Here is a 15,212-nt window from a genome sequence, read left to right on the forward strand (position 1 = left end):
TACATATGTACCTATAAACGAAAAAGTTTATTTAACTCAATACCGTTTTAATTGGCACGGCTATTTATTAACGCCCTAATTTTATACAGAAGTTGTTTTATAAATATTCATTCTTCGCAGCCCTCGCGTACTTATTGAATTTGCCAAATTACAATCGCGTTTCTTCTCTCCCTTTTCATTTTTTCTGTCAAAAAATTGAATTACATGATCAGCCTATTCGTATATGTAAATATATGAAAATTTCGTCAATCAACAAATTTACATACACTCAATTTTACATATTCACTACTAATTAAACGGTACTATTATAATTATACATATAATATCGTATCTATAAGTATAATACCTGTATAGTACATAAATCTAGCATAAAAATTTTAAAAAAACAATCTATCGCCAAAAATAATTTCTCCATTGAATCTTGTGCTTTGCGTGACACGGCGTATAATACAAGGTAGAATAATTTCGTCCAGCTTGTAACTCGCCGAGAGAAAGAGAAAGAGAGAGAGAGAAATAATAATAAATAAACAAAGAGACATTATATTTCCAACCGTACAATACCCGCGCATATAAATATGTATATAATGCCGTGCGGTAGTAATTGTTCTGTAAATATCGCGGCGAGGATGAGAAGGGAAATAAATAAATAAATAAAAAAAAAAAAAATTGATCGTTTCCTTGGAAAAAATGTAGTCGCTCTCCGCACGCTTGCGGGACGTGTTACAAGCGGACGGATGATCTCTGCCTTCGAGAGGGTTACTGCACTTTGATGCGATCGTAAAACCCGTCTATATGCTAAAAAGCGCGAGTCAAATAAAACGCGAATAAACGCCCACGCTGTCCCGAGGGTGAGGATACACGGTACAATGAATTTGTCTAATACATAACAGGTACGTTGCAACTTGCTGCACGCCACGAGTAATCGCAACAATCAAACTTCAAGTGGTCCAAAAAAATCGTGCTGAGAAAAATTTCATTTGTTACAGCAACTGGAAAAATTCGGTGAAACAGGCATGGTTAAAAAAACCGTTTGAGTGTTGTTGGAATTACGAAAAATGAGGTACGCGTAATTTTGCGCTATCGTTTTTTGCTAAGAGAACGAAAAAAAAAAAAAATCAAATTCGAAAAATTATAAGAGACCTTTTTTTTTTGCACAGCATTGAATTCCCTGCAAAATAATATGTATCGGACATTTGTGTACGTTGCCTCGTTACTGAGTTACAAAATTCAGATAAAACTAAAATTATTTTCGCGTGTTTGTTTATTAATTTAATGGAAAATAGAAGATTGCGTTCCGGAATCACTGAATACTAGCGTCAAGAGCTTATAACAGGCGCGTCTTATTTCCTATTCTTACGAGTATTAAACGTGTGACTTTGATAGACAAGAAAAAAAAAAAAAACAACGAACAATTGATTTTTTTGGACCGCCCTAATACATATATTTCAACTGTTTATTGCGATTGTTACACGTGTATGAATTTATTACATGTAATGACGCGGGAAAGACAAAGCCTGAAAACTTTCTCTTACCAATTTCCCTCTTTTTTCCACCCCAGAATGAGAGCTACTGAAATAAACACGTGCAGTGTGACGTCACAGCGTCGCTGCCTCTACGGTATCCAAAAATATCTTTTCCTCTTCTTCTTGTTCGTCTACTTCTTCTTATTCGTCGCGTGGTTTCTCACCGATCCGCGTATGGCAAAGTCTCTTTATGAAATTAAAAAGAAAAACTCAACATCCAAGCTCAACTACGCGCCTATGAACAGCAGTTTCGATTTTCACCGAAGAAGGAGAAGGAGGAGAAGAAGAAGAAGAAGAAGAAGAAGAAGAAGAAGAAGAAGAAGAAGAAGAAGAAGAAGAATTAGAACAAAAAGAAGACGTATCAAAGATCGGGAAAAAATCGCAATTGTGATTTAGAAATTTCTATAATTCATTTGGAGAAAAAAAAAAAAAACCGCAGCTTGCGTCGAGAGGTGTGAATAACGTCGCTTCGTCAACGGGCTAGTAGGTATACCTATCATCTCGAAACCGTTGCCGCGTAGAAAGAAGAAAAGAGCTGAAAACAAGACGAGACGAGAGAAACAAATGAGATGGAAAAAAGGAAGCGTAAAGAACAACTGCCTATCTCTTCCGGTCTTTCTCTCCTTCCTAAATCAATATACCGCACAACGAACTAACGTCCAGCTAACGCGCACACACACACACACAAAAGTATAATCTATACACGCGACGAGTACGTGCAACGATTGTTTAGTCTTCGTCGACAGACTTCGAGTTTCTTGCGTATAACATGTTAGACGCAAGTCTGTCGGTAGGTCGAAAGATGCACGAAATTCTTTAGACGTCGTAGAATTTCTCTCGCGGCTTAAGACGAAACGTATTTCTCGCTACAGACGTAACAATAAGGATGCTGCAGCATCTCGTCCGACAATTCTTTCGGTTAGAAGATTGTTAACGACTTTTACGCGTAAATATACGTCCATCTGTGTCTTATACAATTCGTAGTATATAGTTAGATACTAGCGCTGTGCGATCAATCGATTTTCAATAAATTGAACGATTGATCGACAGTTTCGATTAATCGAACTTGTCTAGTATAACAATTCCGCGGGTCAATCGTTGCGTGAATCGAAACCGTTGATCGATCGATTAATTCGAAAAACGATTAATCGAACAGCAATGCTTTATACGTATACACGTATAGATGAAAATCAGAAATTGTTCGTTCCGTGAAACTTTCTTATTTCAGAAAATTCGATGAACCGAATACATTACTTACGTACACACCGAACTCTTTTCAATTTTTTTCTTCTTTCACTACCTCGCACGGTGTTGCAACCGGTTTCAGTCGGTAAGCTCTTTATTTGAAATTGAAAAATCGACCAACGGTCAATCATTTACACCAGGTAACGTATTTCGCACAAAGTTGAGCGAGCTGCGCCGCGGTTTAAAAAGTGTCTTACCGATCTTGAGCGAACGTCACGTACGATACGAATACTTTCCGGTGAACCGCGAATTGAATGAATAAGGGGAGCTGCTGGATGACTTTATTCGGAAGAAAAGAACCGGTCCCTTTGAATCCGTCGCTGCGGGGCTCTGATATTATTATTAATATTATTATTATTATTATCATTATCATCCACGTGATTATTCTTGTTGCCCGCAAGATTATTCCTCTTATATAGATATATATATATATATACATTATCCCTGTATCATTTACCTTTGCGTGAAAGACGATACCGCGGTGAAAAGCCTCTTCGCTGTGAAGCGGGATTCTCGTGTCGTAATCGTCATTGTGAACGAGGTTATACTGCTTCTTCGAGGGCATCCTTGGCCCCGCTGATGCATCCGATTTTCAACGCTTAACTCCGCTGAAATATATAGAGCACATATATATATATATACGTATGTATGCAGTATACGGTATTACAAGTAAAGGGGTTTCAGAATAAATCCGCATGCATGCATTCGCCGACACGTGCGCTCTGACAATAAACAAAGAGGGTATAATAATAGATATATATATATATGTATATATATATGCATATAAGAGTACGTAAATGTACGTACGTTGAACGCACGTGGCTGAGAACTCGACTGGAAGCTTATGGGAGCCGATTAGATTAGGATGTAAAGGATGGAAAGGATGTAGACGTGGTATAATTCGTGCACAAGGTATAAGAGAGATGTTTTGTGAAGGTAAAATACATATCGGAGTTTGAGGAGAAAGAAATACGTGATCGTAGAAAAATTTTACGCCGAGGCGATATTATTACGTCGGTTAACCGTGCTTTTGAAGATCGCACGTCAATTTTTCATATCAAATTGTTTAGAAACCTGAAGCGAGATTACGAAGCGAAAAGAAAAGAACGTGAAATTTCTGTACATGTAATTATACATCGTGGTACGTATTTTTATCGCGTTTTGATGCGATATCTTAATTGTACACTACTGATTGACTGATTTAGCGATGATGATTTTATTGCGTCATTTCCCACGAATCGATGTATGTACAATGTACATAACGTCGATTCCTGTAACGGTTTTCACATCTCGTAAAAGATAAATCGTAGTTTTTCTGTAATGGTCAGTGCAGCTGAGTTTCTCAAGGTTTCTCATTTTCGCGCACAGGTAATACGTACATCGGACATATAACGTAGGTATAACAACAAGGAACAACGAGGAACAACGAGGCACAATACGTTCTTTATTCGTTCGTTCGCCAACAGCTGCAGGGATAATTGCTCGACCGATGCAGACTTACGTTAATTATCATCAATGATTAATTGGACCACGATTCGAAAAGAAATAAACCAATATATTATATGTATAAATCCGTAAGGTGTCCACATAAAAGTAAACAAAAAATAAAACAATGATTGGTAGCGATCTCTAAACATTTTCCTACTTCCTCCAGGTTATACGACAATTTTTCTTTCGGTACTTGTTACAAAAAAAAAAAAAAAAAAATTCGGAGCATGTCGGGACCTTTGATTCCCGATCCAGATACGGCCACCTGCTCTCTCCTCTCCTCTCCTCTCCTCTCCTCTCCTCTCCTCTCCTCTCCTCTCTCAAGCAAGTTCCGAATCCGTGCCGCTGCTTGGACCACCTGCATCACCACTCCGAATTCCAGGTATACGGAAACTCTACCCTTTCTGTTGATTGCGAGTCTGCAGCGCGCCTTAAATATGTATATATATATATATGTACATATATGGGGCATTCCGTGCCGACTCAGCCTAGGTTCGACCCTCGAAGTAACTAATTTGACTCACGATTTTTAGCTTCGTTATTTTCACCGTCGAAGTCGTTCCGTTCGTTTTGAAAATTTTTCAAAGCCTAATTTCAAACACTTACAATTATTAATGACGATAATATCGATCGTATGACCGACGAGTACGAATGAAAATCCAGATTTTTCACGTTAAGAAACGTTTTTTTTAAAACGTAACGAAGGATTTTGGAAAAAATCGTTTCTTTATACTCAGCTATCTTGGAATTATTTCGAGGGATAGGAATTTGGATTTTCATGGTTTACTATTTTAACTTCACGGACAACTCTAAAGCATTTTCCTTGAACATGCATCGCTGCGTTATGATTAACATCACTGACTTCAACCTCGTGGTTTTTCCGAAGTTATACTGCGACCATCTATCTCTTTGTATTTCTGTCTACATCCTTCGTCGTTATTTCGATTACCGTTATTTGTTGATTACGGAAACACACACACACGCGGCGACTTTCTAAGGCATCGGTTAGGTAAGAAAAGACGACACTGGCTGCGGGGGAGGAAGCCGTTAGGTGATCGGGGTAAATTTTGTCTCTCTCTTTTTTCCCCTCATTTCTTATCGCGTAGTACATAAACTGAAAAAAATTTCATTTGTTACAGTTGCTAGAAAAATTTAGTAAGACAGGCATCGTTAAAAAAATTGTTTGAATATTGTTGGGATTGCGAAAAACGAGGTACGCCTAACCATTTTGCGCTATCGTCGATCCTTTTTTGGTTATTGCAACGCGAAATCGGTTTCTGAGGTTTACTCTACTTTTTTAGTTAAACAAGGCTTTAACGTCAATTTATCGTTGCGCGAGCGTTAAATTTTCGCAACAGTTGCAAGAAAATATAGCAACGGTGATCGTAATGATAAAGAATAGCAACGGATACTAGACTTTCCGGTAACGGCTAGAGAACTAATTTTCTTTTTCTACCTGGAACTATATTTTTCGATTGTGGTAAAAAATGAAAATAATTGAGGACTGAGCGGTAAGCGAAGATAAAAATTTCTCTCAGTATACACTTGTACAAATACACTTGCACGGGTGTTTTACTATCCATTTCCGGGTTCATTATACTTATCCCATATCTTGCGTCAAATTTTCCAACTTCTTTTCTATTCGGTTTTATTAAACAGCTGGTCGATAAATTACACTCTGTCTAACAAATAGATAATACGAGCCAGCGTTGAATCTTTTAATTTTTAAACTTTCAGGAAAACAATGGCACTTGGTGCCAGTCGAATCGAAACGTTTACAAGTTACAATAACTACTGTATAATATAATTTCATTCTGAATGAATTCTTTTTTTCTCCCCGTAGTTCCATGCATTACAAAATTTTCTCCACACTTTATTGACCCTTCGCGTGTATTTTCATATGTATTGTAAACGTATATGTGACGAACATTCAAACGGTTACATCCATTTAACCGTAGGTACTAGTATTGTTAAGCGTTTTCCAACGAATAATTTTATAGCTCGATATATAAGAATTTAAATTTACAATCAGTTGCGATTCTCGTTCAAGAACGTATACAATTGTCCGGGATTGCAGTTCGCATATTACAGCGTTTACGGCATGACAAAATACTGAAGAAAAACAGCGTGGCGTCAATTTTGCTCGTAATTTCAGAATTCCCTCAAGTTTTCCCACGAAACTTAGGTAATGTTGGGCAGCCTTTACGACCAAAAGCTCGAGAAGTTGTGCGCCTTAAATATATAAATGTGGATTTAAAAAAGCACCAAGTATCGCATCGTTTCGCACAAAAAATTAGAAATCGAACGATACGATTACCGAAAGTTAGCCTAACTGAATTTGCGACGCATAGCCGAAGTTCGAAAAGGATTTATAAAAAAAATTAAAAACTTTTTCCTTACGATCCGTCATAATTCCCCGACTTTTCCCGGTATGTCGCCACCCTGGAAAACGATCGCAGTTCGAATCCGAGCAAATTTCAATTATCTGCAGCAATGAAAAAGCAGTCACGTTGATTCGAATTACGAACCTTGCGTTACGTATGCGATTGAAAGAAAACGCCGCGTTTTCCCGCATCTCGGCAGGTCGACACCCCGGAACGTGATCTGCATGTTTCACCGCGTTTCCGCTAATTCATCCCATCCTCGAGCTCGAATCCTCGGGTCACGTACAAATCGTACGCAGAGGCGTCGAGACCCTTCAGGAGTGGATGGATGGACGGAATGGACGGATATCTATCGCGTGCTGCAAGGTGCATCAACCGACGACGTGTCCGCTTGTCGGAGCTTCGCCCTCGCTTCGCCCTCGCTTCGCCCTCGCTTCGCCCTCGCTTCGCCTTCGCTTCGCCTTCGCTTCGCCTTCGCTTCGACTTCGCTTCGCCCGAAGTCGGCCGCGCACCGAGTGCACCAACTGCATCAGACACAGACAAAGAGACCCGGTCGTTTGTTGATCTCTACGGTGCACGATGACCTCGCCGCGGCGGTCAAGCCGGCTCGGTGTGGAGGGAGCTTCACGGCTGCTTTCCTCCCTCCTCCCCCCTACCGGTACCCGGTCCCCGGACCCAGCAGGGAAAAGGTAAAACAACGCGCGTCGGGCCCTCTTCCTATCCCTTTTTTTTTTAATGCCTCGATTCTACCGACAGGCCCGGTGCTCGTAGAAAACATCGCCTTGCTGCCCCTGCACATTTCTTTGGGTACACTTTCGGATTATAACCCTCTTGAGAGAAATTTTTAATACCGGTTAAATGAAATTTTTCTCAGTGCATTTTTCACGAGGAAAAATATGATGAGTTTCTTATATTTTTGCAATTACGTTAAAGGAACTAAGATTTCAGGATATATTATCCTGTGTCTTGTTTTTATTGCAATTTACAATTTTTCAAACAATTCCAAAGTCGCGAGATAACAGTTTATTCTCGGCATAAATCGTTACGATAACTTTACTAACTTCCGGTATGATCATTATTGACTTGAAAAAAGCTCGGTTTTCACCTACGATCGTTTTCAGACTTCCGCTCGCAGGGTATTCAAATTTGTTTCTTTTTTTTCCCTGTGTAGTCGTTATCGTAATACGATCCCGACGTTAGGTTAACGGATTTTTTGAATTGTAAATTTGGAACTAAATAAATTTTGAGCGAAAACGGTTGAGCTGTCCTTCGAACGTGCGAATATTTGGAAAAATGCATATTTTTCTCCGTCGGCGATAGATCTTCGAAACTAATGAACCTTTTAAGGGTATGCGGTACTCCTACCCTTACCGACCGAGCAAACTCACCATTTTACTTCCTGTATTAAACAAGCAAGTGAACATAAAGAGTTGAAATTTCGACGGTACATCGCTCTTTCGTAGCAGAATTGAAGAAAGTTCCGTTCATTTGTTTATTTAAAATGGGAAGAAAAGAGGTGAGTATGCTCGGTCGGCAAGGGTAGGAGTACCGCATACCCTTAAGATGAAGAAACTTGCGTCAATTAGTTTGGCTTCTTTCGATTCAGGACTGCAGGTTAAAATTCGAGCGAAATCGGTCGAGTAATCTGCGAATAATTACTCGAATGAAAACGTTGAAGGAGAACTGAACTCGGGATATATTTTAAGGTATTTCCATCGACTTCCGAGGTGCCGAGTAGAATACCGTAGAGACCATTGTACTCGAGATTTCCATATGCGGTCAACTCGGCTCGATCCTCGCTCCCTGCTACGTGCCTGATTCATCCTTGTGTAGACAAACCAGTATCAGTTATGGTTGCATATACTTAGGTATAGGAAGAATTCCCAAAGACCGAGAGCGTCACGATATCACAGCCGCACCATGAGGAGCTTGGAGAATTATTCTTAAAGAACGAATTCAACGCCGCATAATTCGATATTTTATAATTACATACGTTCGGGCGATCGTCAATTATTTCCAACATATGCTTCTCACCCCTGGAATCAATAGATAATGACGAAAAAAAAAACAGCGTGTGAATTATTTCAAATTTTTAGCTTGATCGGTGCCGCAAATCTATTTGAAATCGTTAAAAAAAAAAAAGAAAAAAAAAGTAAGCTGTTGTTCAATTCGTTTTGTTTGGTCCGAAAAGAGGGAATAAATCGAGAATGACAAAAGAAGAAAAAAAAAAACAAAAAACAAAGAAACGATATAATTTCGGCAGATAAATATTATATATTTGTTGGTGTTCTTAATATCGCGTTGCAACATTACATGATATAAACGTTGAAACATATCACACGTGATTGATATGTTTGAAAATAGTCGCGGTACAAAAAAAAAAAAAAAAAGAACGAAAGAAAAAAGTCCAGCGTGGTAGGCTTCTGTAGAATAACCGAAGACGTTGAAGTTACAAAATTACTGAGATTATCGATACTGTATCAACGGTTTGCCGAATTTCCGGTAATCCAAAAGTTTTTCCCTGGAGATGCATCATTACAATAACGTAACAAACTTCAGCCCGCGATTAATACTCTCGACTCGCATGAGAGCGTAACGGTTTTGTCGGAGCTAGTGAGTCACGGTTGAAACCCTGTAAAAGATTCGCTAAAACGAGCGGATCGAGTTGGGTGCAGCGAATAAAGCTTGCCTAGCTATTCCGCAGCTGCACAGTTCGACGCGTAGCGGCGAGGTGGCGGTGAAAGTGGAAAATCGCCGTTGCCGGACGGCTGAGAGGCGATCAGCTAATGCGATCACCGGGAATTCGCAGAATCGCGATCCCGCGCCTAGTTTGCCGGAGATTCAAACCGAACCCGCCCCCGCACTCGAAACGCGCGGCTATAAGCCGCGAACCTTGAGGCCGCGTGACGCGCGATTTGAAAAATATATCGAATAGCGTGTAGGTGTGCGTTGTACGTAATGAGATTCGCTTATTTCGGGCATCCCTGTAATAACGGATACACCGCTGATCATTAATTGTTTGGCCCGAAAACGCGTCGGACGCGTTTATGGATCAGGCTGAAGTTGCTAACTTTATTGCAATTATTAACGAGCTTCAATTTGGAATCCATTTCGAAACGTTGAGAAACAATCACCGTTTTCTTAAATATCAGTAAATTTCCTTTTAGAAACGATATACCGAATTTCAAACTGTACGAAAATTGACAAGTAACGGTTTTTCCTCTCCGCGAATCGAAATCGTTATTCGTTAATCGTTATCGTAATAAGGGAAAATGCATTTAGTATTTTGAAAACTTGACTACTTCAAAGTCACCATAAACTTACAAAATAGTAATATTTTCTTTCAATGTTTCGTCGCGTTTTAACGTTACTAACTTCAGCCTGATGTTTATAGGTGAACCGCGATCACCTGATCGATTCTCCTCTATATCTGTAACGTTTGCTCGTGACATTTGAAAGCGTTTTATTTTATCTTCTCGTATATATATATATATATATATATATATATATATGCAGTCTATACGTCCATCCACCCGGTTGGTATAATAGTCAGTTACGTAAGCCTTTGGATCTGCGACGACGACGGTGACCCCGTGTAAAACTGAAAACAAACCCGAACGACGCGAGGGGAAAATTAAAATTAAAATCAAACGGACATATGTATCTATCTATATATATGTACACACGCATATATATTCGTATATCGATGCTTATACGCACCGGGCTATGGAGCTTTTGCTTAAATGCGAGATAGTTGCTGCGATTTTTAACGAGCTTATAGACGCCAAGAACGCTTCACATGACGAGATCACCGAGTGATTGATGATTTTGAGAAACAAGCCAAATATTAGATGTATATAATATGCATATAAATATCTACACGCATATATATGTATATCGTTGTATATATTTGTGAATATGTATCTTCCCGCGGTTTTTTCTTTCAGTTTTATACAGCTGACTCATTGTCAGACTTTTTTCATGTATTACCTGTATCGAAAATTTCTCAACTGTACGTATAGACTTTTGTAATACCTTTCGTATTATATGTACACTGAAATAATAAATTCTACAAGTTAGAAGTAAACAAAAAGTTATACACACACATGCACACACGTGCTTAGTAGGGTACGAATATATCGCGTGTGCATTTTGTCAGTGAAAGAATAATCGAATTATGTTTGAAACGAGTGTTCCGAAGTTGGTAACAGATTATCGTAACGTTATCGTAACGAAACGTGGAGAAGAAATCACTTTTCTTATTTTTTCACAACGATTTTTAAGGAACCAGGATTGGAAAATATGATTATATTTCGTTTTATTAATGTTTACTGAATTTCAAACAGTTCGAAAATAACGAAGTAACGGTTTTTCCTCAGCATGAATCGTTGCGATAACGTTACTAACTTCAATGTGATTACAGATGTCAGAGATCGATGTTTCGTAACTTCTTGTAATACCTAAGTAGGCATGTTGAATAAAACTGAATTTGCAAAATATTACTACGGTTTACCGCATTTTAGACAAGATAACGAGTTTTCCCAAAAAATCATCGTTATTGTACACCGAAACGTTACGAGACTGAAGCTAGCAAAAATCGAAAATTTTGTAAAACATCTTTAACTTTCCACACTTTTATGGAATCACGAGGATAATACTGAACTGCATTTATCTATTTTCAAAAAGTTTGACACATTTCGCTGCTAAAGTTTCACGAGGCTGAAGTTAGCAGCGTTAACGTAACGTTCCGTGAGAAGAAAGAACGATTATTGTCCAATTTTAGGACGACTTTCAAGAAATCGGCTCTTCAGAATTGTCGGATACTTTCTTCATTGCAATGTTTTACTAAATTTCGAAAAGTCGCGAAGATGCGAATCGATTAACGATCCTTCCTAAACGCGGATCGTTACGGTAAGGTTACCAACTTCATTCTCGTAACGTTGCGAACTTCAATCTTGTATTCAAAACGCGAAGCTCGCGTGGCGGGCGCGTGGTCCGATCGTCTCGATTCCGTAAAACGCGTTCCATGCGAAAGCGAGTCGAGGCACGTAGGAATACGAAGGTAGGAGGAGAGTGAGTGGGACAGGATCAGCGTTAAATCGTGTCGGAGGTATACCTACACATCCACGTATCCTGGCGCTGAGCGCACACCAAGATCCCATCACACAACTTTTACACGTCGGTATCCGCACCCTTCTCCGAAAGCAGATGACAGTGCCGCGGTGCCGCAGGTCGGCCGTAACGACCGCACACCGCACGATACACACACGGCCGAGGATAATGCACCTCGCCAGATACGACGATGACGATGACGACGATGACGGCGATGGTGATGCTGGAGCGCTTTTTACTCGCCGAAGCCCCAGCTTCGAAATCAGGTTTTCCTCGCCGCGTTTCGTGCCGCACGCTTCGAACTTGTAATGTATCCGAAAGCGACCGTGTCAATGAATTTACGATACCAGTTTACGCGATTTTATCGAGCTTCGCGGGCACCACACGTGCGTCAATTATTTGCGTTTTTTATAATACACGTGCTGTTAATTTCCACTAATGTGTTATACAGGCATATATTATACCTTGTACGTTATACAGGTTTAGAAAGGAATGTCAAGGATCGTACACTTTTTTTTTCTTTTCTTCTTTTTTTTTTTCTACTACCGTCCTTTACGATTGTTCGATATTATGGTGAAAACTACATTCTTTGAATTTTTTAATATCGTCGACACCGCACATTCAGCCTCCGCAAATCACTATTTTCCACAAAATGATGGATTTCAAATGTTTTATATTATACTGTACCGAAATCTCCAACGCGGTGGAAATTGTTGCGGGAATTTTGCCGTTTGAAGATTTATTTATGCATACACTGTACTCTTGATTTATTTATAATAACGTGCGGATGTCCAGGTGAACTTTAATCTCGTTAATGACATACTTGAAATTGTTTTTAATTATACGGATCGACAGCTTGGCCACGCGAGATTCTAAATGCACGCTTCTACGGGAACGCACCTCGAAGATACATCCCCGTCCTGAGCGGAACCGGCATCGCACTGAAAACCGGCTGTAATCACAAAGCGGGAACCCTGAGCGTGCATCTTTCTCTTTAAAGCTCCATCTGTGATTCGAACTGACAAACTCTCCCGCGGTCAATATTCCAGGACCAGTCTAGCTCCTACAGCGCGTTTCATTTTTTGTTTAACGATTTCCGAACTCCAAGTTCGACGGTCAGTCTGAATTTCCGCTATTTTTCAGTTTTTTCGAACAGTTACATTTCAGCAACAGTGAAATCAACGATCAAATATGCATGGATAGAATTTTATGAGTTTCGCTAGTCTGTTATTCGTGTTTAAAAAATTATTGTATCTCTGCACATTATTCTTTTCATTTTCTGTTTTTTCAAGAATAGTATTTTAAATAATGAGAAAAAATCAGCTCATCAACGAAAATCTAAAACAGGTTGATATAAACCAAAATTTACAGATAGTTTTCTATTTAAATAAGTTGAATCGAGGGCGCGGAAATTTTCGTAGTTTCTTTCGACGATGAGAGATGGCGATACTTGTCGTATTTCGAAAATGTTCTATCAGAGGGCGCTATGCCTATACTTGATTAATATGCCATCGACTTACCCATCTTGCGGTTAGTTTATTTTACGTTGTTCATGGTGCGCCGCAGTTTTGGCATTTGAGTGGATAAGGTTAACGCCTATTGTTGTATTTTAATTCTTGCGACGCGGCGGCAAAATTTCACCCTCTTTTTAACAATGAATGTCGTGACTTGCATAGCACCTGTAAATATTGCCGTAATTAAGTATTGTAAGTACGAAAATTAGTCGGTTTAAATTATTAGCGATGAGGTTTAGACTGTGAGATTCCAGGACATATGTAGTCGGGGCTAGAAAAATTACATCGGCCCGTTATTATCAGCTATAGGTATAGATAAGCGTTCACTTGCATAAACAGTTATGTGAAGATAGAGCGAACTGAAACTTGCGATATGTGAAATTAGAATAACAGTATCGTGAGTGACCTAAAAGGTGGCTTAAACTAGTAAAGAATAGATTAAACTGAACAAAAATACCTGCCGTTGTTGTATTTAAAATTCTCTAGAAATTTGTCACAGAATCTCGAAAACAGTTTTCAATTATCCGTTGTACATATAGGTATTTTTAATGCAGTAAATGTAATTCCATTGTAATGTTGATAATTATTTATCGAATGAATTTATTTTCAGGGGGAAAACGAGACGAGGATTTAATTTTGCCAATCAATGATTCTCTCAGCGCAACGCTACACACCGATCACGTAAATCTATTTTCCGATTCGAATATTATGATTTTTGATACTCAGATTATGCGCATAAATAATACTTGCGAATAAACTATTTTTTAGCTCTGCGCAAAAACCACAGTAATGACGAGCGCAGATTTCAAGGAAGATCGCATCTGGCTAAACGGAAGGTAAAGGTGAACCCTTATTTACCGTTTATTTTTCAAGTAGCTAGTCCCTGCAACTGAATCAATTCTTAATTCGACTTTTATAAATCCAGCTAAAAATTTCAAACTCATACCCCGATATGTTGGATTTCATTTTTCAGTGAAGAGTCCATCGATAATAAGAGACTGCAAAACTGTTTGAAAGAAAGTAAGTATCACATTTGTAACTGCTGAACCATGCTAAAAATGCATATTCGAATATTGGAACTAAACGAAACACTATGACATTCGCAGTAAGGAAGCGTGCCAAACTGGGAAGTGACGTTGGATCTTGGAAAGTTCATATCTGCTCGGAAAATAATTTTCCAACTGCCGCCGGTCTTGCTTCCAGCGCCGCAGGTTACGCCTGTTTAGTCGCTGCTTTGGCAGGGCTTTACAATGTCGAGGTAAGTCTCGAGGATGGAAACCTCTCCAAACCTCTCAACTTTCCTCGAGGCAATTCCGAACTTGATAAATATGATCAATCGCTAATTTCAGGGCGATATCAGCGCGGCTGCACGTTCTGGTTCCGGATCCGCTTGCCGCAGCGTCTTCGGAGGATTCGTACGTTGGTATTCGGGCTCTAAACCGGATGGCAGCGACAGTATAGCTAAGCAGATCGCTGCCCCAGAACACTGGCCAGAAATGAGAATCCTTGTTTTGGTTGTAAGTCTCCACGGTTACAGTCAGCGGCGAGTGATGAAGAATATTTGCGATATTGTTGTGCGAATTGAGTGCAATTATTGCTTTTTGCTCTGCAGGTGAACGACGCTTCCAAAAAAGTTTCCAGTGCTATTGGAATGAAGCGGAGCGTTGCGACATCTGAGCTGCTGAAATACCGGGCTGAACATTCGGTGCCGCGGAGAGTGGAAGAAATGACTAAAGCTATACTTGATAGGGATTTTACGAAATTTGCGGAACTCACGATGAAAGACTCCAATCAGTTTCACGCCACTTGCCTCGATACCTTTCCTCCTTGCGTCTACATGAACGACACTTCTCACGCTATTGTTGAACTTATTCACGCGTACAATGCCGCCGCTGGAGAAACGAAGGTGAAACATCCAAGATCTCTGAAAATAATATCGAGAAGGA

At 39.6% G+C, this 15,212-nt stretch overlaps 2 protein-coding genes across 7 annotated transcripts in view; one reads left to right on the top strand and one right to left on the bottom strand.

Annotated features, from left to right (window-relative positions):
* The window catches only part of LOC124212371 (carboxyl-terminal PDZ ligand of neuronal nitric oxide synthase protein), a 31,477-nt gene extending 18,781 nt beyond the window's left edge, over window positions 1-12,696 (bottom strand). The window contains exons 1-2 of one of the 4 annotated variants that reach the window (XM_046612297.2): window positions 11,761-12,696; window positions 3,226-3,376 (exon numbers count right to left, since the gene is read on the bottom strand). In XM_046612297.2, the coding sequence (XP_046468253.1) occupies window positions 3,226-3,333 (108 nt within the window). In that variant the 5' untranslated portion in view covers window positions 3,334-3,376; window positions 11,761-12,696. Of the gene's footprint in view, window positions 1-3,225; window positions 3,377-11,756 lie in introns of all 4 variants that reach the window. The other 3 variants (XM_046612296.2, XM_046612295.2, XM_046612299.2) reach the window with 3 other exon arrangements.
* The window catches only part of Mvd (mevalonate diphosphate decarboxylase), a 32,075-nt gene that overhangs the window by 16,335 nt on the left and 528 nt on the right, over window positions 1-15,212 (top strand). For 2 of the 3 annotated variants that reach the window (XM_046612303.2, XM_069133560.1), the window contains 6 exons: window positions 13,877-13,947; window positions 14,035-14,102; window positions 14,240-14,286; window positions 14,373-14,524; window positions 14,616-14,783; window positions 14,879-15,172. In XM_046612303.2, coding sequence (XP_046468259.2) covers window positions 13,877-13,947; window positions 14,035-14,102; window positions 14,240-14,286; window positions 14,373-14,524; window positions 14,616-14,783; window positions 14,879-15,172 — 800 coding nt within the window. Of the gene's footprint in view, window positions 1-13,306; window positions 13,459-13,876; window positions 13,948-14,034; window positions 14,103-14,239; window positions 14,287-14,372; window positions 14,525-14,615; window positions 14,784-14,878; window positions 15,173-15,212 lie in introns of those variants that run through there. The other variant, XM_046612302.2, reaches the window with a different exon arrangement.

Source organism: Neodiprion pinetum, chromosome 2, assembly GCF_021155775.2.
Source record: "Neodiprion pinetum isolate iyNeoPine1 chromosome 2, iyNeoPine1.2, whole genome shotgun sequence".
Classification (NCBI taxonomy): Eukaryota; Metazoa; Arthropoda; class Insecta; order Hymenoptera; family Diprionidae; genus Neodiprion; species Neodiprion pinetum.